General features: G+C 38.6%; 1 protein-coding gene across 1 annotated transcript in view; it reads left to right on the top strand.

The window, feature by feature from the left end:
* The window catches only part of CCDC175 (coiled-coil domain containing 175), an 84,343-nt gene that overhangs the window by 21,339 nt on the left and 35,761 nt on the right, over nucleotides 1–27,243 (top strand). Inside the window, exons 6-11 of the mRNA XM_082386764.1 lie at nucleotides 1,622–1,850; nucleotides 8,671–8,793; nucleotides 12,373–12,482; nucleotides 15,987–16,068; nucleotides 23,969–24,105; nucleotides 26,295–26,405. Coding sequence (XP_082242890.1) covers nucleotides 1,622–1,850; nucleotides 8,671–8,793; nucleotides 12,373–12,482; nucleotides 15,987–16,068; nucleotides 23,969–24,105; nucleotides 26,295–26,405 — 792 coding nt within the window. The remainder of the gene's footprint in view (nucleotides 1–1,621; nucleotides 1,851–8,670; nucleotides 8,794–12,372; nucleotides 12,483–15,986; nucleotides 16,069–23,968; nucleotides 24,106–26,294; nucleotides 26,406–27,243) is intronic.

Raw genomic sequence — 27,243 nt, forward strand, 5'->3', positions numbered from 1 at the left:
CAGATTTGTGCATGGTGCATGCTAGCCACAATCACCAGAGACCACTATCAAAACCAGACTATCAATTTCTAAACTAATAACAAGGAAGATAATATCCAGGCTGGAATACTCATATCAACTGACCAGCACCATCACACCCCTATAGACCAGTGATTCTTAAACTTGAGTGTACATCAGAATCACCTGGAATGCTTGTTAAATTCCTGGGACCTCCACACCAGATTTCTGATTTAGTAGGTCTGGGGAATGGGGGTAAGAATTTGCATTTCTAACAAGTTCCTAGATGCTGCTGGTCCTGACCACACTTTGAGAATCACTGCTCTAGAGAAATCTTTATGGAAAGTCAAATTACAAATGAACATAACGTGGGTTGCCTGATGAGCTAGCATCATCAAGCTACAATCACTTATTGTATCCATTTTTCAAAGAAAGATGTATATCAAGGTGCCCACACTCTCTGACAAGTGATCCTCTCCTGGACACTCCTCAAAAACTGGACACAGTCCTCAGAAACTGGGGAGGGGGATTTCCTTGGGTCCTACATTCCGTTTCTGAGAGCTCTCCCAATCCAGCACAATACACCTAGTCAGGTGTATTGATTTGACTTGTTTTGTTTTGCTTTGCTTCCTTAAGTCTACTCAATCCTTAGTTTGCTTCATTCTTAGAAGGCTTCCTCCGCTAAACCTACAAAGCACCCATTATCTGGCCCCATCTAGCCTGAGCTTCTCTTAATTGCCTTTCTGTGGTAGAGCTGACTTATGGAAAATAAACTTACCAACAACCTGTTTCCATTTTCCTGAGCCTTTCACACAATCCGCCTGAACTAGGGTGTTTAGCCTTGGAGATTAGAAAAAGGAAAAAGGAATTACATTGCAGGAGCTTTGAAAAAAGGAAAATAGAGAAATGTCACCAATTGTCCTTCCTCCAAATCTTTTATTGTTAGCCTTGGGGTAGATGTTTCTCACAGTCTTAAGGTGGGTGTGGCCAGCAATGGATATGTGAGGTTAATGTCTCCTGTTGAACTTAGATTTGGCTACAGCTGTGAGAAGATAAGTGGGTTCAAATTAGATTTCAAGCACCCTCTGAGCAGTGAAGACAGACTCAGATCCCTCCTCCCCAACTCCTTTCCATCAGAGGAGGATTAGCTTTCTTCTCCTGGGCCTTCTCTGCAGGGCAATGGCATCAGAAGGTGGCTGGAAGAGTGGTGGGATGTTTATCTTTCCTTGGCTTAAACTACATATCTCAGGATAATACGGTAGCTATGGCAATGCTACATATCAAACCATTTGTCCGGCCAGATTCCATTCACCTGTTCAAAACTGTTTTTGAATCATTGTATGTTTTAAACCAAAATATCCCATAGTTACTACCTGGTGTGTGAGAATGGGTGGGGTGAGGCAGGACCACAAGACACTTTTGCAGTGATAAAGATTTGCGAGGTTGACACTTGTGTTTCCTTCTGTCCTTCATCTCAACCAACTTTAGACAATCACAAATTCAACTCTAAAATAAGTATTCGTTAAATTTCCCTCTATATGGTGGTTCATCTCATCAAACAGACTTTAAATTTCTTCCTGGAAAGCCATCCTTTTCATGCCAAGAACGATTCTTTTTCTCCTAGTGAACAGCAAGAGGAACTAGCGAGACATTATGAAAATGTTGTCCTGTCACTCAACCATGTGATGAAAGAAAAAGCCACTACCACTGTTTACATCAATGAGACTTATACCAAAATTAACTCAGAGAAGAAAGAACTAGAATTGCAAAAAAGATATATTCAAGAAGTAGAGGAGCAAATGGAAAGAGAAAAAGCAGAATATTTGGGAAAAAAACAAAGCTTGAGTCAAGAGGTAAGTGGCATGATTTATTTTTTTTAAAAATACAGAAATGTACAGAATTGAGGGCAGGAAATGAGAAATAACTTATTTGTCCTTGAAGCTAGCAAGCATTCCCATGGTATCTTCTGCAGGAACAGAGCAGAGGCTCAAGGACACTGGAGCCTGTGGGGAAGATGTTTGATTGTGTAGCAGCATCTGAGTTCATGGGAAAGAATACGAATGACAGGAGTGGTAACACTGGGGTGGCCCCTTGCTTATATGCAGCAATGCAGGGACTAGGAATTTGCTTCTGTGTCACTTGGTTGTCTCTGCAGACAGGATCAGCGAGTTCAGCTCTGCCGGAACTGATGCCCAAACCCGACCTCTGTGCACTGTCACCACGTTGAGTCTCAGAGACAGAGTTTTGGGTGAAGTAGAAAAGAATAGCTTTATTGCTTTGCCGAGAAAGGGGGGCCACAGCGGGTTAATGCCCTCAAAACTGTGTGTCCCCAGCCTGGGTGGGTGGGTGGGTTGTGAGGGGAAGGGTTGCTGATAAGGATCAGAGCGCGTGTGGGGCCTGCATCCCTTCAACCCAGAGATCATCTGCAGTCTGGTGGTCTGGTGATGGCTTCTGCGGTTCTCAAGGTTCTCGAACTGTGACCTTCTCTCCGGAATGAAGAATGCTTCAACAGGTAGTTAGCATCTTGCATTTGGTGCGGGTTTTAGTGCTATAGAAGAGCTTAGGATATTGTTGTGTGTATCCCTTGAGGAGGAACCGGGACCCTGCCCCAAGGCTGCACTATTGTTTCCTCACTGCTCCTCCCTTGTCTCTGGATCCCCTCCCTTCCCTGATTAGCAACTGTTTACACCTGCTCTTTGGAACGCAGGGAAGGTCATGGAGGCTGATTAAAGCATATTTCCTACAAACAAGAAACAGGGGACAAGGAAAGACTTTTGTGCCCAGGAGCCCCAGAGTGTACTGCTTGGTTTCAGAACTTGTGCCTCTTACTGAATGAATCCAAGAGGAGAGGCCTGCAGAGGGTCTAGGGAGAGCCAAGGGCCCTGTCGACTGGAAAAAGAAAAAAGCGCAACCTAGAAGTTGTGAATTATGTTGTCTTTGAGGACCTTACTGAGGACTGTAGCCTGGGAAGGCAGCCTCGCAGATAGTTTTGAGGAAGTGTTCCAAAGAGGTAATGGAGGAGCCAGGATATGTAGAAATTTTTGCTGGGAAAAACCAGATAGTCCAACATCAAAAGATTATTGCTAATCACAAAAAGACAGACATCTCAAGGTAATGATTTTAGTGCTTTTCTATGTATGGGAAGATGCAAGAGCCTGGGCTCATTGAAATCATTCCTTTGATATGCATCTTAACTACCTAGGGTCAGTATCCTGTTTTTCTCCATCCTGAAGCCCCTCAGGGCACACCATCAGGCTGAGGCTGCACAGTGGCTGATGGCTTGATGGCGAGCAGCATTCGTTGTTTACTGAAATGGCAGGCCACATTTTTTTGTCCACAGCCCCAACAGAGAAGGGTATTTTGAGACCAGCAATTTTGTGAGGGTCAGTGGAGATAGCTACTGCATCCTGAATTCTAAATAATTCACCCTCAGGATGGCTTCTGACTGATTCCTCTTTGCTCTGCTTCCGGTTGCCCCGGGGGAAGCAGGGCTGTCTCCGTGCTAGGTGTTCCTAGCGGCAGCTTTTCCTCCATGCAGTGAGGGCCTAGCCCAGGATGGAACTTGCTGTTGAGCTCCTGGTGCTGCCCTCTGCATCATGGCAACTGGCCTAACTATAATGCAGGAAATTGGACCTGGGCTTGCAACCCTGCTATATTAAATATGCATAAAGATATATATATATATGTATAAAGAAAGAAAGAAAGAAAAGAACATTTATTAAATTGCATTTCTTGAGTCTTAATTAAAATTTAGTAGAATACAATCAGGCAGTGATCAACATTTTGATGCAAGAGAGAGAAATATCACTCCCTGGGAAGTGCAAGCCCCTAGGACAGACTGCCAAGTGAGGGTGCTTGGCTTCGCAAAGGAAGGAATTCAAGAGTGAGACAAAGTAAAGAGAAAGCAAGTTTATTTAGCGAGATACACATTCCTTAGGCAGAATGCCGACCTGTCTCAGAAAGCAAGAGTGGCCTCAGGGTGTGCGAGTGGTTAGTCTTTACGGGCTGCGTAATTTTATACGATAACAAGTGGGAGGAATATTCTATTGCAGTATTTTGGGGAAGGGGGTGAGGATTTCCAGGAATTGGGTCACTGCCCTCTTTCTGGCCTTTTATGGTCAGCCTGGGAACTGTCACGGTGCCTGTGGGTATGTCATTTAGCATATGTTAATGTATTACAATGAGTGTATAATGAGGCTTAAGGTCTGCTGGAAGTCGAATCTTCCACCATCCTGGGCCTATTTGATTCTAACCAGTTTTTTTTTTAATGTTTGGCTTCATTGGGTCTTCGTTGCTATGCTCGGGCTTTCTCTAGTTGTGGCAAGCAGGGGCTACTCTTCGTTGCGGTGCGTGTGCTTCTCATTGTGGTAGCTTCTCTTGTTGTGGAGCACGGGCTCTAAGCGCTCGGGCTTCAGTAGTGATGGCACGTGGGCTCAGTAGTTGTGGTGCATGGGTTTAGTTGCTCCGTGGCATGTGGGATCTTCCCGGACCAAGGCTTGAACTGGTGTCCCCTGTATTGGCAGGCAGACTCTTAACCACTGTGCCACCAGGGAAGCCCCTAACCAGTTTTTAGAGTATCCTGTTTTTCTCCAAAGGCTTTGTCCCCTTCCTCATTCTTTTAATCGTTTTGCCCTGCCCTCTTCCTTCGTCTCAATTTGGCTCTTGGGATGATTGGTTTCATGATAAGACTATTCATAAGTTCCAGTCAGGTCTGAGAGTCTCTATCCTTTAAAGTCCCCTGTCTTCAGAAACAGTTTTACACTAAAACCATGGATTATTTTTCTTAAGTATAGACAGCTCAGCCCTAGTCATCCTCAGAACAGGCGCTTTGTGAAGTCGCTGGCAAAGAGTCCCTTGGGCAGTCTGCAGCCACTAAACAAAATTTGTAAAAGCCGAGTTCCCTGGACCTTTTCTGGGGATGAAGCCAGCTGTTAGCCTGCACTGCAGTAGTGGAGTCAACTGAAATTCCTGACTCCTATCATTGGACTAGACCTTGCCTGGATTTTTTGTTATTGCAATGAAATAGAGGCAGGACAACAAGGATCAAAAGGGGTTTTCCTGTTTTCATTCTCTACCCACAACAATGATGAGAGGACTTCATTTCACCCACTGTTTCCAGCCCTTTGCTGGACTTTCTCTCTGAGCAGTCTGGAAGCCCCACTCTGGAGGGGTTCACTGAAGTTATAGGAGCAAAAAGTGGGATGTGTCTGCATGGACACAGGGGAGGGACGATGTGCAGGGCAGTGTAGGTTAGGAGTGGGGAAAGCCTTGTCCCTTTTCTTTACTTCCCCAGGGGCTGAAACAATGGTCAGTAGTGGCATGGGATCTGAGCTTTGCCCACCAAAAGGAAGGCTCCACCAGGCAGGGATTTTGTCTGGTTTTTTTCATTGCTAAATTCTAGCATCAGGATCAGTGCCTCTCGCATGTTGTAGGCACTCTATAATATTACTGTATTGAATGATTGAGTTTCTAACTTCATTTTAAGCCCTAAAGGGAAGTTTCTACCCTCCCCGACCCCTTCCTATTCTTTAATATAAATGTTAAAAGGAAGGAAGCCCAGAGGGGCTTCAAATTGGGAATTTGAGAACATGATAGGTTCTCCTTCCTTTTGTGAATAGTGTTTCTCAGGGATCCACAAACTTTTTCTGAAAGGGGCCAGAGAGTAATAGGGCTTTGTGGACCATATACAGTCTCTGTCACAACTACCCAACTCTGCCATTTTAGCACAGAGAAGCCAAAATCACTAACTAAATAAATGAATGTGGCTTCACAAAAACAGGTAGAGGCTGGATTTGGCCCACAGGTAGTAGTTTGCCTACCCCTGGTCTATCTCCCTGGAAAAGGGTTAGGATACTTTCAGATGCAAATAGCAGAAGCCCTGACTCAAACTGACTTAAATATTAAGGACATTTATTATCTTACACAGTAGGAATTCCCAAGGTAGGGCAGACTGCAGGACTAGCTAATTCAGTGGCTCATCCCTCCTCCATCTTTCATCTTAAGGCTGGTTTCCCTCTTCATCACAAGATGGCTGCCAGTGACAACTGGACTATGTTTCCTTACTCAAGTAGAAAGAAGAAAACCTTTCCCAACCAAGGACATAAGTTTCTTGCTATGTCTGATCCGGCCAGGTTAAGACAGTGCCCACCCCAGAACAATAGTGGATCCTAAGGGAATATGTGTACTAGTGGGCTAGACCAACTGGGGGTGGATATTAAGGACTCAACCACCAATGCTCACTAAATGCACATCATATGCCATAGTAACAGCCTGTTAATTCCCTTTATTTCCATTGAGAAAGGAAAAGCTGTTTACAGCTGTCAGAGTCATCAAACCTGTAAGTTCTCTTCTAACACAAAAGAGTTTTTGCTAATATTATTTCTATAATTGCAAGACCCAAGACCTTGGGAGAAGGCTTAGGCCAAAGTATGAGCACAGAATTTCAATTTTCAACAAAATTTATTATCACCAAGTTTCATTTTAATGCACCTGTGCCCTAGTGCAGAGATAACTGATAATGATCACATTCATTCAGAGTAACCACTTTGGGTGAATTGGCTGGTGGCTTTGATGGAAAGCCACACAAACATATGTTTTCATAACTCTTTAATACAGAGTTAAATATACTTTCTCGGGCCTTACTATTCAGTTACCTTGTTCTTGATAATTCATTTTGCCAGACAAATCCATGATGTGTCTGATTTTGATAAGAAGGTGACTCATTTCAATAGGATCTGACAGGTAATCACAATATGTTTAGTCTTAGTAAAACTGTTATTTATCCTGTTAGTGAACAGAATCAATAAACAATCTGTAATAAGAATAGAAAAGAGTTTTTTATTTGAGCCAAACTAAGGACTAGCTCAGAAGCCATCTTCCCAGATTACTCTGAGAAGCTGCTCCGGAGAACAGGGTTTTCAGTATAGTTTTATATCTTGTCAGAACAAAGAACATTAAACAAGTCAGGGTTACATTTCTTCAATGTTTCGAAAAAAAAGAACAGACCAGCATGTACACATTGAGTCAGTATGGCCTTGGCACCTGGGAAGGGAGTCTTATCATCAAAGGAGTACCAGCATTAGCGTCCCAGGAAGAGGAACATTTAATCTTTATTTTTAACATGGACATTCTTTACTTCTGGTCAATGTGCCCTTTTCTTTTTTCTTTTTTTTTTTTTAAAGAAATTCACGTTCTTTTATTTATTTATTTATTTATTTATTTATGACCGTGTTGAGTCTTCGTTTCTGTGCGAGGGCTTTCTCTAGTTGCGGCAAGTGGGGACCACTCTTCATCGCGGTGCGCGGGCCTCTCACCATCGCGGCCTCTCTTGTTGTGGAGCACAGGCTCCAGACGCGCAGGCTCAGTAATTGTGGCTCACGGGCCCAGTTGCTCCGTGGCATGTGGGATCTTCCCAGACCAGGGCTCGAACCCGTGTCCCCTGCATTGGCAGGCAGATTCTCAACCACTGTGCCACCAGGGAAGCCCTGTGCCCTTTTCTTAAATAATTAAAGCCAACGTACAATGTATGCATGATAGGCCACGAACAGGCTATTTTAGTTAGCATAAAATTCAAGTTAACTCATGTATAAGCCAGAATAACTTCCCTATATCTCAATATGTGAAAATTTCTTTTATCAATCCCCAACAGGTCAGTGACCCCCTCAGTGGGTCCTTTGCCCAGTGTTGCAAATGCCAATCAAACGAAACCGGGTTCGAGATCAGAAACTCGAGTCATTGACAAGGGAGTGGAGAAGGGAGAGCTTGTGCTCTAAAAGCACCATCTCCCTGAAGGGAGGGGAACAAGGGAATTTTAAGGAGTAGGAGGCGGTGGTCATCAGGGCTCTAGGAAAGGGGCAGAGATTTACAGAGGCAGCCAGAGCAGCTGGGGCGTGCACAGTCTTCCATGCTTCCTTACACAGGGCATGAATTGTGCCTAGCAGAGTACAAATGCCCCCTTTGGGCAGAGGTCTTAACGTGGTAATGAAGCAAAGGTAACTTTCTGACACCTCTAGGCCTCATCTGCGCAGGCAGAGCACTCCTGTGGTCAAGTCACAGTCAGTTCAGGGCATTTGACCACTGAATATCTCTTAAGACACAGCTGCAAAACATTTCTACCGAATACTTGGTGCTTTTGAAACAAGCACAGATAAATGGAGATAAGGATCCTTTAGCTCTCAGGGGCTGGTATGGGTGACAAAATGGTAAGTTGTTTAGGATTGTGAGCTGCCCTATCTTCAATGATTTTGTTTTTGGTCTGTTTTACTTCTCATGAAATAATGTGAATTTAGATTTCCAAACAATTCTTAATTCCTTCCTTTGACTCTCCTGATGTGCTTAGCGCACAGTAAATTTGGTAACAATTGCTATGATGTTTTACTAGTAAATTTTACAATGGCAGTTGCTTTTATAATTTGCTGTTAATGATCGTTGTTTCATTGTTCCTCTAAATTTACTAGTTCAACATTTTATAATTACACTTTGGTCCTTGTGATTTATTATTTTTCCTCTGATGCTTCAAACTAAGCAAACCTGTTTTTTTTTTTAATTTGGTAATATACTTGATTGAATATGGTATACTTAAATATGAATTAGGTTGACAAAATTAAAAAAAAGATTTCCTAAACTGTGTTGTCCTCAAGCTTTCTGATTTGTTTGTTACGTTTGTCACTACAGATTGATGAATATAAAAAACTCTGTGAACTTAAGAGAAAGGAGACTTACAAAAAGAAGAAAGAATTGGATAGATTAAGGCTTAAAATGACAAAAATTAGAGAAACCGTTACTACCAGCAGAGTGGTAAGAAAGAATAAACTATGTTTCTTCAAGCCCGACCCCAAGCACCTCAATATACACTGCCTTGAGTACAACTAATAGCAGGTGGTTTAAAAAATGAGCTGATTTTAATTAATCTTCATGCCATTTGGGGGAGAATGTTTTTGGCATGTTAATGTTTTCTGACATTTAAAGTGTTATAGGGCAATTGTGTTTTCTTCTTTAGGAATATGACGGAAAGAAGGAAGTTTGGAATGCTTAGGTACACATTGCATTTGATGGGCCAAAATACTGTAAAAATGTTTTTAAAAAATTACATACAGAACCGACCAAATGGATATAGAATCATATGTAATGTTTGTGTGAGATTGCTTTATTTTACATAACAAAGTGAATAAACATGGGCAGATTCCTTAATTCTGAATGTGTGATAATAAAACAGAATTTAGGCTCTCCATTTATATTGAGTACACTAATATGGAAAGGAGACTATTTGTCTCTTCGAGTTAGAAAATACTTCAGAGCTCTGCACTTCTATTTTTTTTTTTTTAATTAATTAATTTATTTATTTTTGGCTGTGTTGGGTCTTCGTTTCTGTGCGAGGGCTTTCCCTAGTTGTGGCGAGCGGGGGCCACTCTTCATCACGGTGCGCAGGCCTCTCACTGTCGCGGCCTCTCTTGTTGCGGAGCACAGGCTCCAGAAACGCAGGCTCAGTAGTTGTGGCTCACGGGACCAGTTGCTCCGTGGCATGTGGGATCTTCCCAGACCAGAGCTCGAACCCGTGTCCCCTGCATTGGCAGGCAGATTCTCAACCACTGTGCCACCAGGGAAGACCTGCACTTCTATTTTTAAAAATTAATAACATCGATTGAAAGCCAGTATTGTGATAAATATTTTGTGAGGATTATCCTCATTTTAAAGATAAGAAAACTGAAGCTTATGCAGTGACTATATTTGAAGAGGTTAATGTTAATACTACTTCTGTTAATTAAAACAGAAACACCTGTTAATCTATCACAGTTGAATTAATGAATCTTTAGTGTATTTCTTCTATTTGTGTTGAGAATTACATGTAAAACTATATGGGGCAGGGCTTCCCTGGTGGCGCAGTGGTTGAGAGTCCGCCTGCCAATGCAGGGGACACGGGTTCGAGCCCTGGTCTGGGAAGATCCCACATGCCGCGCAGCAACTGGGCCCATGAGCCATAATTACTGAGCCTGAGCGTCTGGAGCCTGTGCTCCGCAGCAACAGAGGCCGCGATAGTGAGAGGCCCGCGCACCGCGATGAGGAGGGGCCCCCGCTTGCCACAACTAGAGAAAGCCCTCGCACAGAAACGAAGACCCAACACAGCCATAAATAAATAAATTAAAAAAAAAAAACTATATGGGGCAACAGTAATACTAAAACATCGCATTTCTTATCAGAGTCTTCAGTTAATTCCATTATATCAATACTATTTATAGTGTGATTCTGACCATTATAGTTACAATATATCTATTATGACATCCAATTACAAAACATTAGTAAAATCAAAAATTTCCCCAAAATATGTGTGTTTAAAAAGATGATTATCTGTTTTTGCATATATCAACATAGTAAGGAAGCATGAGTCAGGCTAGGCTCAAAGGAGAACACAGGGAGTGTATGAAACAGATCTTATCTGCACGCCTAAGCTCATATCCCCAGTTGGGGCCTCATAAATTATGTCAAGCGCACCACCTACTTTGGAAAAATGAAGTATATGTTCCTTAACCTGTTCTTCAAAGATCTCTAAAGACAAATAAGTCAAGGCTTGAGGTGGCAGGGGTAAACTCAGCTCCAGTGTCATTCTCTACCTCCCCCCAATCCAGCGCCCCACCCCACCTTACCAGTGGAGAATTGTGTTTAAAGCACAACCTTCAGTATCACAGAGACCTGGGTTCGAATCTTGGCTTTACCAACCCGAAGTTTCCTCACCTATAATATGGGGGTAATAATACTGCCTATTTCAAAGGGCTTTTGTGGAGATGGAATGAGGTCATGCCCATAAGGCTTTTAGCTGAGTGTTTTGTATTTGGTAAAGTTTGTTGTTGTCGTTATTGCCTGAGATTAGAAAACAACATTTTGGCTATGGACTTGAGACTACAGGGAATTTCAGGTTCATCTTCATGCGGTGCTTTTAGTTTAGAAAACTCTGCAGCCAGGTCAAGCTGGTGTGATGCTGGCAGAAAAGAATAACGATGTGTGATTCTCAAGGTGCCCTACATGTCCAGGGTGGGAAGGACCGAGGGCTAGAGGTTACGGATGTCAGGCAGGACGGGCCTTCAGCGTATCGTCACTAATCCTGATTATTGGTCAGAGTTCTTTGGACATTCTGCTAATTTTTGATGGCATATCTAGGATTTCAGACTCCTGTTAACTCTGGAACTACTTATAGCCCACAAGTTCAGTCATATGAATGCTTTGGAGGAAAAAAAATAGTTTGGGGAGCTTTCACCCACCTGTCTCACCTGGCATGACTGAGAGCACCTCTATACCCCCGACAGGTGTTTTTCTGACCCCACGCTGATGTGCAGGGTTAGGTGGCTCTAAATAATCTGTCCATGGTAGCTCTATGCCAGAGAGCAAAGGAATTTGTTTGATCAGCCTTTCTCTCAGCTCCACTTTCCCTCACCAGCTGAAATGCAGACCCAAGAACTGATAAGTTTGCTTTCCCTTTTCTTTATTCCAAAACTGTGTTGTAAAAATATGTTCACTATGAATTTTCTCCATCCATATTTCCTTTTTAATCATGCTAACATTTTTTCATAGTACCCAACTTTTCCATTTCCAAATTACTGATTAAGTATTAAGAAAAAAATCTTTGCAACATGGACATAGCTATCAACTAAGGCGAAAGACCCAATTTTTTTTTTTAACATCTTTATTGGAGTATAATTGCTTTACAATGCTGTGTTCGTTTCTGCTTTATAACAAAGTGAATCAGTTATACATATACATATGTTCCCATATCTCTTCCCTCTTGCATCTCCCTCCCTCCCACCCTCCCTATCCCACCCCTCTAGGTGGTCACAAAGCACAGAGCTGATCTCCCTGTGCTATGCGGTTGCCTCCCACTAGCTATCTATTTTACGTTTGGTAGTGTATATATGTCCATGCCACGCTCTCACTTTGTCACAGCTTACCCTTTCCCCTCCCCATATCCTCAAGTCCATTCTCCAGTAGGTCTGTGTCTTTACCCAATTTGTTTTGGCTTTTCTTTTTATAATACTCATTCTAGTATCCTGGAATAACATTTTGAAAATAATTATGAAAATGTATATTTAATTTTTTTAAATGGTAGTCAAGATGAATTCATGTCTTGAAAGCTGTTTTTATAGTTTTCACATTTCTATTGCTATAATTGGTTTCTCTCCCTCCCAAATTTTGTTTTCTTTCTGATGATTTCAGGATTATTTCTATCTCAGTTTGTTTTATAAAGAAACAAGCAGTATAATGATTGCTTAAAGGACACCCCCAGTTTAAAAGTTGAATGGATGATACATGAATATTTAGTAAATTGGACTTCTGTCATGAATCATTTGGTGATGATTGAATGCCCCAATTTTATTGAATTTTCAACAGGTTCTTAGTGATCACAATTTAGAGATATCACGACTACAAGAATCAGTAAGACATTGGGAACAACAGGTTGAAGACATGAAGAAATCCTGTAAGATCCTGGAGGATAAAATGTAAGTATAATACTTTATCTTTATGGAAGAATTTCTAGATGTTATGTTCCTTTCATCTAAAAAATTTTTTTATTTAATATTAGATGAAAATTATTCTCTTATTTTACTAAAATTTGTGTGATTGTCAGCTTTATAGAATCACCTCTTCATTTTGAAATTAACCAGTCTTTCAGATGATCAAGAGAAAAAATTGAGGATGATGTGGTTAGTTTAGGAAAAGGGAGGGAATTTTGGGTGTGTACTATCCTTATTTCAGTTCCTTACTCCCTACAAATACGCTCCTGGAGGAAGGCACTGCCATAGGGCTGCACCTCACCTAACCATGCTGCTACAGTTGTTGTTCTTAGTCAAGGGGGACTTGCAGAACTTATTGAGAAAATACAGGGATGCCTCAAGGCAAAAACTTTTACCATGGAACTGAAACCAGAAACATAAGGAAATATTCCATCTGTCTCAAGGCCCAGCGTTCGCTTCCTTCTGCGATTCTCTCTTTATCTACATGCTGTGTTCTCTTCCTGGTGAGTCCCTGGCTAAGCATGGCCATTCCAAACGCTCCGAGTTTACCTGTCACAGATCCATCTATCTTTAGAGATTGACCAACAGGTTCTCTCCCAGGAGAATTCCCAGATTTCCAATCAAAAGCTGTTTGGCTCAGCTCTGGACAGGAAGGTGGGGTCTTTTAATATAAATATGGCTTCTGGGCTTACCCGCAGGGTTTACTGACAGTTTAAAAGACAAATTGTGGTCTGAGCAGATTCCCCAAAAGACAAGTAATTTCACATGTGGGATCCTGTTACAATATGGCTCATTTCTACATAGATTTGAATGTATTGTGATTAAAATTATGTCTTCTAAAATAACAACTGCACAGCACAATTCTACTCTACCATCAACAGTCCATAAAATATGCAATAATCCTTATACTCAGTACCAGATTTAAAATTGGAAAGCTCAAGTAATACAACAATTAAAAATCAGAATAAAAAATCTTTTTCTTTGAAAGTGATTCGATAATTTTAGTTGATATCTATTTTTTAAAAACTAGGCAAAGAATCATAGTGGAAAATACAGATTAGCTCTTATCTCTAGGAATTATGATTAAAAGCCTTGCAACACTGATAAAGTTTTATTTATAAGCAGTCTTCATGTTAGCTAACTGGTTTTACATGTATGCTCAAGATAAAAATGGGGATTCACTGATCTTTCATTTTGAATGGCTCATCTTTTTTTTTTCAATCCCAGCTTTTCAAGAGTTTTCATGTGGAATCTCACTGAGGAAAAGTGCTTTTGATTAATTTGGTGATTGAGGATATAAGTTTCCCCCCCACTTTTTATTAATAAAAATTTACTTTTTCCTCTTTATAACTTGGCAAATTAAAAGAAAATTCTCTGCATTTTTATTTTCTCACTTAGTTCCTTTTCTCTATCTTTGGAGGTAGGGAGAGGCAGCTCAGTTCTTGTTTGGTGGATTTGAAGAATCAGTGTTGTTTTATAATATTCTATAAGATTCTTTAAGAATAAATTATACAAGAAACTAAAATAATTTATATAACTCATCTTCCTATTAATCTATTAGTCTTAATTTCCCCCTTCCCACCCACCATGAAATTGTTAACTTGCAAGCTCATTATCTATTTTGAGGTCAAAATATTGAGGGAAAACAAAAATTACTCAACTCCAAGTTTAAATTCTATATGTGGACAGTTAAGGGTACCTCAAATTCTTCATAGGTCCACAGGAGGCATTGCTAGTTTAATCCTTCTTCTTTGCTATTATTGATATCCAGCATGATGTATTTGCATAATAAAGGCAAATCAGTGCCTATCTTTCTAAATTGCTATGACATTTTTTGTCATTCAGCTGATTATCAACACATGGGAAGTGGGGAATTGGAAGCTAAATATTGTATATAAATGACATCCAATTTGTGACCCAAAGTATATACTTGCCATTATAGTGCAAGAGGCTATAAAAATTATAGATGCTTTTTTAAAAGGGCTGACATGGTTTCAAAATTGTCAAGGTTGCCAATGACTTTCATCCTGCCAAATTTTAGTGATCTGATCTATTCCTCAAAGTTTTTTTAATTCTTAATAGAATTTGACACAGATGCTCACTTCCATCTTCTTGATATACTTTCTTCACTTGGCTTCCCAAACATCACATTCTCTTCTTTCATTTACTTCTTCTAAGGATGCTTTACTTGTTCCAGTTCTTCTTTCTGTCTTTAAATTTTGGAGTTCTCAGCCCTTCACTGTTCTCTATTCTCTACTTGTACTCTCCATATGTGATTTCATTCAGTCTCATACTTTCTGTACCCCAGTGACTTCCATATTTATATATCCAGCCCTGACCTCTAACTGCATATAGTCTACAGCTTATTTGACCTTTCCACTTGGAGGATATCTCAAATATACATGTCCTAAACAGAATTCTTAATTTCCCATCTCCTTAAAATAGCTCTTTCTTTAGTCTTCCATATCACTATTTACCTAGTTACTCCAGCCAAAAAACTAGGAGTCATCCACCATTCCTGTTTTCCTCACTACCTAACCCTAACCCAGCTAACCAACTAACCTAACCCTAACCCAACTCTAACTCCAGCCAAAGCCAAAGCATGTCCTGTTGCCTTTATCTTTAAAATATATCCTGAGTCCAGCTATTTCTCACCAGCTCCACCACTACAACCTTAATGTGAGCCACCATTATCTCTTCTAGACCACTGCCATAGACTTCTACATAGTCTATCTTCCTATACTATTGTCTTTCTCCACTAAGTAGCCAGAGTCATTTTTACAAGATGTGAATCAGTTCATGTCACTCCTTTCCTTAAAAAATCCTCCCCTGGTTCCCTTCAAAATAAAATCTGAACTTCTACCTTGTCCTCAAGACCCTACATGATCTGGGCTGTGTCTAACTTTCCAGCCTTCTCACATTCCTGTCTTCATCAAATATTCAATACACCAAGCTTGTTCCTATCTCAGGATATTATCACCTGCTGTTCCTTCTATATGAAAAGCTGTTCCTTAAGATCTTCACATATCTGGCTCCTTCTCATCCTTCAGGTCTTTCACAAGTTATCCCAAGAGGTGTTCCCTAATCACCTGTCTACAGTACCATCCTCACTCTCAGGATTTCTCTGTCCTTTACCCTACTTTGTGATCTTTGGAGCATTTAACACTATCTGAAATATATGTATATTTTTTGATAACTTTCTTATTTTCTGTCTACTCCACTAGAGTGTAATTTCCATGAGGGTAGAGACTTTGTGCTGTATCTCCCAGAGTGTAGGTGTTCAAAAATTCCTTCTTAAATTAATATATAAATAAATGAAGTATTAATACATCAATTCAAAAGAGTAAAAATTTTGTTTATTTTAATGAATTGTAAATAAATATATTGCATAGGGAGATGGGGACTGGAAGTTTCTGATGTCATTAGTAAATGTGGCTTTGCTGGAAAACATGTCCTAATAGGAATTTATTTGGCTTCTTTTGTTCATAGGCTTTTCTTTAGGAATAACAAGGAAAAACTGGATGATGCATCTAATCTTGAAAAAAATGAATTATTGCTGAAGATAAAACAGGTAGGAAGACAGAAGTGATGGCTTTAAGATTATAATTAATTTTTAGTTAACATTTTAAGTATATGTGAAAAATGTGAAATTTTCCAAAAGTAGTATTTTCATTAACTGATAATAATCATGATCATTCACAGTAATTGATTTAAAGATTTGATCAGAAAACTGGAAGAGAATAGTGAAAATCACCTAAGCTGAGCAGAAAAAAGAAAAAAGAATTTTTAAAAAATGAGGATAGTTTAAGAGACCTCTGGGACAACATCAGTGTATTAATATTCACATTATAGGGGTCCCAGAAAGAAGAGAGAGAGAAAGGGGCAGAGAACATAATTGAAGAAATAGTAGCTGAAAACTTCCCTAACCTGAGAAAGAAAACAAGTATCTAAGTCCAAGAAGCATAGAGATTCCCAAACAAGATGAACCCAAAGAGGACCACACCAAGACACATTGTAATTAAAATGGCAAAAATTAAAGATAAAGAACCTTAAAAGCAGCAAAGGAAAGGTGACTGGCTGTGTACAAGGGAACTCCAATAAAACTATCAGCTGACTTTTTAGCAGAAACTTTTTGGGTCAGAAAAAAGTGGCGTGATATATTTAAAGTGATGAAAAGGAAAAAACCTACAACCAATACTCTACCTGGCAAGGCTATCATTCAGCTTTCAATGAGAGATAAAGAGTTTTACAGACAAGCAAAAGCTAAAAGAGTTCAGTAGCACTAAACCTACTTTACAAGAAACATGAAAGGGACTTCTCTAAATGGAAAAGAAAAGACCACAACTAGAAATATGAAAATTATGAAAGGACAAATCTCATTGGTAAAGGCAAACATAGAGTAAAGGTCAACCACTTATAAAAGCTAGTGGGAATGTCAAAAGACAAAAGTAGTAAAATCATCTATATTCACAATAAGTAGTTAAGGGATACAAAAAACAAAAAGATGGACAATATGATGTCAAAAACATTAAATGTGGTGGGGGCGCATAAAAATGCAGGGTTGTTAGAATGTGTTCAAACTTAAGATCATCACCTTAATCACATATATATAAAAGTTGTTATATATATACTTCATGGTAACCACAGACCAAAAATTTATAATAGATGCACACAAATAAGAGAGAAATGAATCCAAACATAACAGTAGTAAGATAGTAATCAAAGATAGTAATCAAATCACAGAGGAGGAGAACAAAAGAAGAAGAAATGAACAAAAAAGAACTACCAAAACAACCAGAAAACAGCCAACAAAATGTTAATAAGTACATATCTATTAATAATTGCTTTAAATGTAAATGGACTAAATACTCCAATCAAAAGACATAGAGTGGCTGACAGATTAAAAAAAAACAAAAAACTCTCTCTATATGCTGTCTATAAGAGACTAGCTTCAGATCTAAGACACACACAGACTGAAAGTGAGGGCATGAAACAGGTGTTCAGTGCAAATGGAAACAAAAAGAAAGCTGAGGTAGCAATACTTATATCAGACAAATAGACTTTAGAGCAAAGACTGTAACGAGAGACGAGGATATTATAGACTGATAAATGGATCAATCCAACAAGAAATAACAATTGTAAACATATATGCACCCAACATAGAAGCACCTAAATACATAAAGCAAATATTAACAAACATAAAGGGTGAAATTAACAGTAACATAATAATTGTAGGGGATTTTAACACCTCACTTACATCAATGGACATATCATCCAGACAGAATATCAATAAGGAAACAATGGCTTTAAGTGACACCAATGTCACTTAACAATGGCTTTAAGTGAGACCAATGGCTTTAAGTGACACCAATGTCACTTAACAATGGCTTTAAGTGAGACCAATGGAATCAACAGATATATATAGAGAGAGCATTCCTTCTGAAAGCAGCAGAATACACATTCTTTTCAAGTGCACATGGAGCATTCTCTAAGATAGATCATATACTAGGACACAAAAAAGAGTCTACAAGTTTAAGAAATTGAAATCATCTCAAACATCTTTTCTGACCACAGTGTATAAGACTAGAAATCAACTACCAAAACCAAAAGCAAAACAAAACCCTGCAAAAAACACAAACACGTGGAAGCTAAACAATATTCTACTAAACAACCAATGGGTCACTGAAGAAATCAGAGAGGAAATTAAAAAATACCTGGAGACAAATGAAAATGGAAACACAATGATTCAAAATCTATGGGACACAGCAAAAACAGTTCTAAGAGGGAAGTTTATAGTGATACAGGCCTACTTCAGAAAGAAGGAAGATCTCAAGCAAACAACCTAACCTTACATCTAAAGGAACTAGAAAAATAAGAACAAACAAAACAAAGTAAGAGGAAAAAAATAATAAGGACCAGAGCAGAAATAAATGAAATAGAGACTTAAAAATAAGACAATAGAAAAGATCAATGAAACCAAGAGATGGTTCTTTGAAAAGAGAAGCAAAATTGATAAACTTTTAGTTAGACTAATCAAGAAAGAAAGAGAGAGGGCCCAAATCAATAAAATCAGAAGTGAAGAGAAGTTCCAACCTACACCACAGGAATACAAAGGATCATAAGAGATTACTACAAACAATAATATGTCAATAAAATGGAAAACCTAGAAGAAGTGAATAAATTCCTAGAAATGTACAATTTCCCAAGACTGAATCAGGAAGAAATAGAAAATATGAACAGACCAATTACCAGTAATGAAAATCAGAAAAAAAAAAAAAAATTTCAATGAAAAAAGTCCAGGATTGGACAGGCTCACAGGTAAATTCTACCAAACATTTAAAGAAGAGTTAATGCCTATCCTTCTTAAACTCTCCCCTCAAAATTTAAGAACCCATTTTATGAGACCAGCATCACCCTGATACCAAAACCGGACAAAAACACCACAAAAAAGAGAATATTACAGGCCAAAATTACTGATGAGCATAGTTGCAAAAATCCTCAACAGATATTAGCACACTGAATTCAATAATACATTAACAGGATCATACACTATGCTCAAGCGAGATTTATCCCAGGGATGCAAGGATAGTTCAGTATCTGCAAATCAATCAATGTGATATACCACTTTAATAAATTGAAAATAAAAATCATATGATTGGGACTTCCCGGGTGGTGCAGTGGTTAAGAATCCGCCTGCCAGTGCAGGGGACATGGGTTCCAGGTCTGGTCTGGGAAAATCCCACATGCCACGGAGCAACTAAGCCCATGCTCCACAACTACTGAGCCTGCGCTCTAGAGCCCGCGAGCCACAACTACTAAGCCCATGTGCCACAACTACTGAAGCCTGAGTGCCTAGAGCCTGTGCTCCACAACAAGAGAAGCCAGTGCAATGAGAAGCCTGTGCACTGCAATGAAGAGTAGCCCCCGCTCGCCACAACTAGAGAAAGCCCACGCACAGCAACAAAGACCCAATGCAGCCAAAAATAAATAAATAAACAATAAATAAACAAAAAAAATTTTTTTAACCATATGATTATTTTGATAGATCAGAAAAAGCTTTTGACAAAATTCAGCACCCATTTATGAAAAAAAACTCAATAAAATGGGTGTAGAGGGACCATACCTCAACATAATAAAGGCCATATACAACAAGCTCATAGCTAAAATCATACTCAAAGGTCAAAAGTTGAAAGTATTTCTTCTACAATCAAGAACAGGATACGGCTGCCCACTGTCACCCCTTTTATTCAACATAGTATTAGAAATCTTAGCCACATTTTTTTTCAGACAAGAAAAAGTATCCAAGTGGAAAAGGAAGAAGTAAAACTGTCAATGTTTACAGATGACATGATACTATACATAGAAAATCCCAAAGCCACCACCAAAAAAAAAAACCACTAGAGCTCATCAGTGAATTCAGTAAAGTTGCAGGATACAAAATTAATATACAGAAATCTGTTGCATTTCTATACACTAATGGCAAACTATCTGAAAGAGAAATTAAGGAAACAATTCCATTTATAATTGATTCAAAAGAATAAAATATCTAAGAATAAATCTAACTAAGGAGGTAAAAGACCTGTACTTGGAAAACTATAAGACATTAATGAAAAAATTGAATATGACACAAACAAATGGAAAGATATATATTTTACCATTGGGAGAATTAAAATTGTTAAAATAACCATACTCCCCAAGACAATCTACAGATTCAATCCAATCCCTATTAAAATTCCAGTGATATTTTTCACAAAATTGGAACAAATAATTCTAAAATTTTTACGGAAACACAAAAGACCCTGAATAGCCAAAACAATCTTGAGGAAGAAGAACAAAGCTGGAGGTATTACACTTTCTGATTTCAAACTATACTACAAAGCTACAGTAATCAAAATGGTATGGTACTGGCACAGAAACAGACACATAGATCATGGAACAGAATAGAGAGCACAGAACTAAACCTGCATATATAGTTTATTAATCTATGACAAAGAAGGCAAGAATATACAATGGGGAAAAGATAGCCTTTCTAATAAATAATGTTGGGAAAACTGGATAGCTACATGCAAAAGAATCAAATTGGACTACTTCCTCACATCATATACAAAAATCAACTCAAAATGGGTTAAAGACTTAGGTGTAAAACCTGAAATCATAAAACTCCTAGAAGAAAACATAGGCAGTACACTCTTTGACAACAGTCTTAGTGATTTTTATTGGGTATGTCTCCTCAGGCAATGGAAACAAAAGCAAAAATAAACAAATGGGACTACATCAAACTAAAAGCCTTTTGCACAGCAAAGAAAACTATTAACAAAACGAAAAGACAGCCTACTGAATGGGAGAAGATATTGGCAAACAATATATCTGACATGGGGTTAATATTCAAAATATGCAAAGAACTCATGCAACTCAACATCTAAAAAACAACCTGATTAAACAATGGGCAGAGGATCTGAATACACATATTTCCAAAGACATACAGATGGCAAACAAACACATGAAAAGATGCTCAACATCAACAATCATCAAGGAAATGCAAATCAAAACCACAATGAGATATCACCTCACATCTGTCAGAATGGCTATCGTCGAAAAGACCACAAATAAGTGTTGGATAAAAACTGAACTCTTCCTGACATCCAGTCTTAATTCTCATGAGTTATAGGAGGCAAGTTCAACAATGACACAAAATTCTATTCTAACTTTAACTTTTATTATGAAATATTACACATATACAGAACAGAATATTTACTGTAAGTGTACAGTCTTCATGTATATATGTATCTTTTGATAAATGTAGTTTATTAATTTTAATGAAGTATAGTTTATCAATCTTTTCCTTTTTGACTTATGCTTTTCGTGTCCTATGTCTTGAGGATATTCTCCTACATGATCTTGTAGAAGCTTTAGTGTTTGCTTTTTCACGTTAAGGACTGCAAGCGTCTGGAATGTGTGTGTGTGTGTGTGTTCTGTGAAATGGTAGTCCAGATTCATACTTTGACATAAGATGTCCAATTAACTAGCACTGTTAAATGAAAAGATAGTACTTTCCTCCACTATATTTCAGTGGCATTTTTGTCATAAATCAACTGTGGATCATAAATATGTCATAAATATGTGTGTGAATCTGTAGCATCTATTTTATTCATTTGAACTTAATCTCTTCTCACATTAAAACCATACACTCTTAATTAGTAGCTTTAAAATAAGCCTTTATAGTTAGTAGTAAAAATCCTTCAACTTTGTTCTTCTACAAGATTGCTTCCATTATTCTTGGCCCTTTGAATTTCAGTCTGTTAAGTCCTGCCCAAAAGCCTGTTTGGATTTTGATTGGGGTTGAATTAAATCTATAGATCAATTTGGGGAGGATTCTGTGTTTTAACAATATTGAAGTTTCCAATCCATGAACACAGCATGTCTTTCATTTATCTTAGGTCTTTTTTGTTCCCTTTGACCTAGTTATTCAATTTCACTATGACATGTCCAAGTTTTTCTTTTTATTTATCCTGCTTGGGATTTATTGGGCATCTTAAATCTGTGAGTTGCTGTATTTTGTAAGTTCTGCAAAATTCTTAGCCATTATCTGTTCACATATTTCTTTTGTCCCATGCTTTTTCCTCTTTTTCTGAGACTCCAATTATATGAACACAATTATGTGTGCTAATAAAATATCCTGTCTGTATCTTACTCACTCTTCTCTATTTTCTACTTTTTGTCTATCCCTGCTGCATTCTGGGCAGAATGGTCTTATTTCAATTCTTAATTTTGGTTATTGTATTTTTCAACTGGTAATTTTCAAATCTGCTTTGTTGCTCTTTATTGTTTCCAATTCCTTGCCATATTTTTCAAGCATGACTAGTATTCTTTGATCATAATAAATACAGTATTTTTATATTTCAGTGTCTATTTCCAATACCAGGTTTTTGTTGTTGTTGTTGTTTTACCAGGTATTTTTGTAGGACTGGTTCTGTCATCTATTGTTTCTGCCAATTTTTGTTCATGCTGTCTTGTTACCTTCTGCTGGAAAACTGTACACTGGACATTGTACTTCAAAAAACGTGTTTGTAGAAACAATTTGGGGTCTAGGATGACAGTGTATTTCTCAGGAACAGATTTCATTCACTTCTGTCAGATACCTGGGATGTTAACAGTCCCAAACCTCCTTAATCCACCTTTAGGTTCCCTGGTGATCTAAGTCAGGCTGGACCATGGCTTGTTAGCTTCTAATTCACTCTTCTTCAGAGAGTGAAGCTTTTTGGAATCCCAGACTAATGTGGCAGGAGGTTTATCAGGCGTAACACCTGGATGAGCTCTAAGTGTTGACTTTTGTCCCCCTTGTCATGTAAAAGAACCAAATCTCAGATTCCAAGTGGCTTCTTCTATATCAGTAAATGTCCTCAGAGTAAAAGGAGTTTTCAGTGCTAGGTTTACCAGTCTGGATTCTTGCTTTCTTGTAGAATTAGGCTTACTAGTTCCTCATTATCTTGTTAGTTCTGCAACACTTTTTTTTTAAATAAATTTATTTATCTTATTTATTTATTTTTGGCTACATTGGGTCTTTGTTGCTATGCACGGACTTTCTCTAGTTGTGGTGAGCGGAGGCTACTCTTTGTTGTGGTGTGCGGGCTTCTCATTGCAGTGGCTTCTCTTGTTGCGGAGCACGGGCTCTAGGCACATGGGCTTCAGTAGTTGTGGCAGGTGGGCTCAGTAGTTGTGGCTCGCAGGCTCTAGAGTGCAGGCTCAGTAGTTGTGGCGCAAGGGCTTAGTTGTTCTGCGGCGTGTGGGATCTTCCCAGACCAGGGCTCAAACCCATGTCCCCTGCATTGGCAGGCGGATTGTTAACCACTGCGCCAGGGAAGCCCCTCTGCAACACTTTTAAGAACTCTTTTCATCCATCTATTTTAGTGATTCTTAGCCCACCATTCCTACCTAACCTAACTTTCTTACCTCATTTGAAGCAATTCAGTAGAGACATCCAAGCACAAAGTTCTTACCTCATTCCGAACACTAATGGGTACTATCTTTTGTCCTTGAATAGAAATATTTAACAAAAGTTAAGCATGATATCCAGTCAAAGAGGTTTTGATCAAGAGTTCCTATGGATGTTACATTTTCTTTTCCCTGGTGTAGTTTATCTTCTGGGAAAAGGACATACAGATCTTGTTGAATGATCCTAGTTTATTAATCCCAATTCTTATTTCAATATCAATTATTACTTTATGGTTTACTACTTTACTATGGTTTATTACTTTACTTTATGGCATCAGTGTTTACTAACTTTCTACACATTTGTCATAATTTATAGAAGAGGCCCCAGAATGTACAATTACATATTTGATATAGAATTAGATCACTCAACATTTAAGGCATAGTCATTGTATGTTAAGTAGTATACCCAGTGCTCTAGAGAGTTGCCCACCAAAAGAGCCGTGAAACAAATCCTCTACTTCAATTCCTTTTTTTTCTAGATGGCTGAAAAGCTACACAAATGTCATTTCAAGAACAAAGATCTACGAGAGAAACTGCATACTGTTACGAGACAATATAAGATTGTCTTAAATGAGGAGGATAAAGTTTTTATGCAGAAACAGAAAATTTATTCTGAGTATGTTTCTATCCATAATCCATACATGACTCAACATGCTTTAGTTATGGGTTGCTTCTCCACTTAAGCTTATCCTAGTTTAAAATCTATTGATAACAATGAAATGTTCTTTACCCAATTGTAAATACACTCCTAATGCGCCTCTATATATACTGAATAATGCTTTCCTCATATTGGTCAGATCAAATCCATAAACTCCAAATCTATTATTTTTACTTCTAAATCAGATTCTTGAAAGAATAATCATGCTTTTACCCCATGAGACTGCCTAGAGAAACTATGAGATCTACCTTCATCAGAAACTGGCTTTGTACCTACATTTCCTTTCTCAGAAAAAGGTTTTGTCATTGACACAATCCCCTAACCCAGAGACTGGGAAATTATTCAAGGAAACCCCTATCTTTTACTAGGACTCCATTCAAGCACCAAGGCTTATAAATTCCACCTCCCAACTATTTCTCAAATATATCCTATCCTCCTCTCCAACTCCACTCTTTTCACCCCTTTTAGCTTCTTTGGTTTGGCTTGCCTCTCATAAGTTCTTCCCACTTTCTGTTTTACCACCCCTAACTTATCCACCTCCCTCTCACCACAATGATCCTTCTGGAACATCCCTCTGAGGTCATTCCTTTTTATCAGTCACTGCATTGTTGTCAACTGGGTACAAATCCCTTTGTCCCACTGAACTATGAACAGATCAGAGCAGTTGCTCTGTCTTACTCACCACTGTATCTTCAGGATCTTGTCCATTGCTTAGCAGGTAGTAGGCTTTCACCAGTGTTTTCCTAATGAGTATTACAGAATAACATCTTGCAAGTATGAGTTATGTAAGTAGTAATACATTACTACATTCAAAGTTAAATCACATGGAAGTGTAATTATGGTGTCCAGGCCCACTTATGTGAAGCTGAATTTATGGTCACTGTTGTAGCATTTAGGATGCAGAGAGTTATTGCAATCATTTTGTCTCATCCAATTGAATAGCCTACTAATAGTATTCTTCAGGCAAAAACTTTCCTCAGATCCATACTAAGTTATCAGTTTGAGTCACAAAATGTGCTGATGGCAAATAATTGTAACAATAAAACATTTACTACTGTTGTTGGTTTTTGTCTTCTTCAGCTTGGGCTACCATAACAAATTACCATAGACCGGGAGGTTTAAACAACAGAAATTGATTTCTCATAGTTCTGGAGGCTGGACATCTGAGATCAGGGTGCCAGCATGGTCAGGTTCTGGTGAGAGCTCTCTTCCTGACTTGCAGATGGCCAACCACCTTCTTGCTGTGTCCTCACAGAGGGGAAAGGGAGAGAGAGAGAGAGAGAGAGAGAGAGAGAGCTGTCTGGTGTCTCTGCTTATGAGGGCACTAATCTCACCATGAAGCCTTCATCCTCGTGACCTCATATAAATCTAATCACCTCCTGAAGGCCCCATCTTCAAATACTATCTCACTGGGGCCTAGGGCTTCAACATATGAATTTGTGGGGGGACACAATTCAGTCCATAGCAGTTTTGAAGAAGATGAGACACTTAGATAAAGTACTTCCTGTTACAGGCACATTCCTATCAATGTCTAGAAATTTGAACAAAATTGTAAACTTCCCATTATTCTCTCTGTAAGTTAGAGACGAAAAATAACCACTCTTTACAAAATGCCTCATGGGTGCCACCCACTGGCTTTGGCACTTTACATCTCGGTTAATCCTTAAAACCAATGAGATAGGTATTGTGATCCCCACTTTACGGATGGGGAAACTGAGGCTCATCCACAGGTGAAGTCTCTTTTCAAGGTCACACTACGAGGAAGAGGTAGACCACTATCCAAAGTCGGTCTGATTGATTCCTTCACCTTTTACAAAATAACATCACAGAACTGATAAATTCATTAAAAGAGACACACCCACTCAGCAGGATAAAGTACTATGGAATTGTTCTTGTGGTTTTATGGTTACTATTGCAGTTAATGTTCCTTTCATAGCTTAGAGATTTTCATAAATTTATATTTAGCCACCACTAGCAAGAAGATTTTGTTTCTATTTTTACTAATTTATTTGATAAACAGTTCATGAACTGAACTTTCCAAACTACTTTTTAAATTCTTGTTTGTGGTTGCATATTTTCTTACGCTAAGGAGTTAAAAATGATTATTTCAACCTTAAATATATGATTACTCTGTTTTTTCATGGTAGAAATCAGAAACAACTGGCATTTATAGCTCAGAAAGAAAACTTCCTATCAAAAAGAAAAGTAGACATCAAAAATATGGAAGAAGGACTTATCACACTCAATGAGCTTCATCGGTATGTTTGTTGCCTTTGAAAATTTTAATCTTCATTCCTCTACATTTATTTTTTAATAAATGGTAACAACAATTCTATGCCAGTTTCTAATATACTATAGAAAATGAGATTCATAATTGACTCTCTCTCTTTTACAGTCCAGAAAAGTCATGATCATCAAATCTTTGACTGAAAGGATAGACAGGCACTGAGTTTTACATAAGCTGCGTCTAATACCTCTGTTACAGCCTTCACATTCCCCTCCATCCCAGATTCACAAGCACATCTTCCATCCTTAATTACCACTTATCCCAAATTCAAGAATCTTTATTGGCTTTCTAAATTATACATGGCAGCAAATCAGAACTCAGTCTAGAACCCAGAGTTCCTCACCAATTTGTTGACCTTAACCCTTCCTATGTCACGGTGTTATTTCCCTTCATGTCCTCTGTATGCAGCAAGTTTGCCTTAGTCACAAGAGTCCTGACTTGCTGCTCCTTTCCTCTGTTTCTTTGCAGATGATGATGTCCTTTCCTTGGTGAGATTGCACCTCCATTCTGGCAATCCATGTTCCTCCCTCTATTAAACATTATCCTCTAATAACCTTTCCTCAACTGCCTCGCCAAAATCCGTTCTTCCCTATCCTTGGCTTCAATACTTGCAAAATCAGTTTGCACTTGCAAAAATTGTAATTGTCTTTCCATTAGTCTGCCACTAAAATCTTTAGTTGTTTCACAAGGTTTGTTTTGTCTCCCAATTAGATGGTAGCCTTATTGTGCATGTGAATTATACGTAAAGTCTACTATACATTTTAACAGCTCCCACAAATGCGAAATCCAATATATTTTTCTTGTTTTTA

The sequence above is a fragment of the Balaenoptera borealis genome, assembly GCF_965194805.1.
Source record: "Balaenoptera borealis genome assembly, chromosome: 3".
NCBI classification, from domain to species: domain Eukaryota; kingdom Metazoa; phylum Chordata; class Mammalia; order Artiodactyla; family Balaenopteridae; genus Balaenoptera; species Balaenoptera borealis.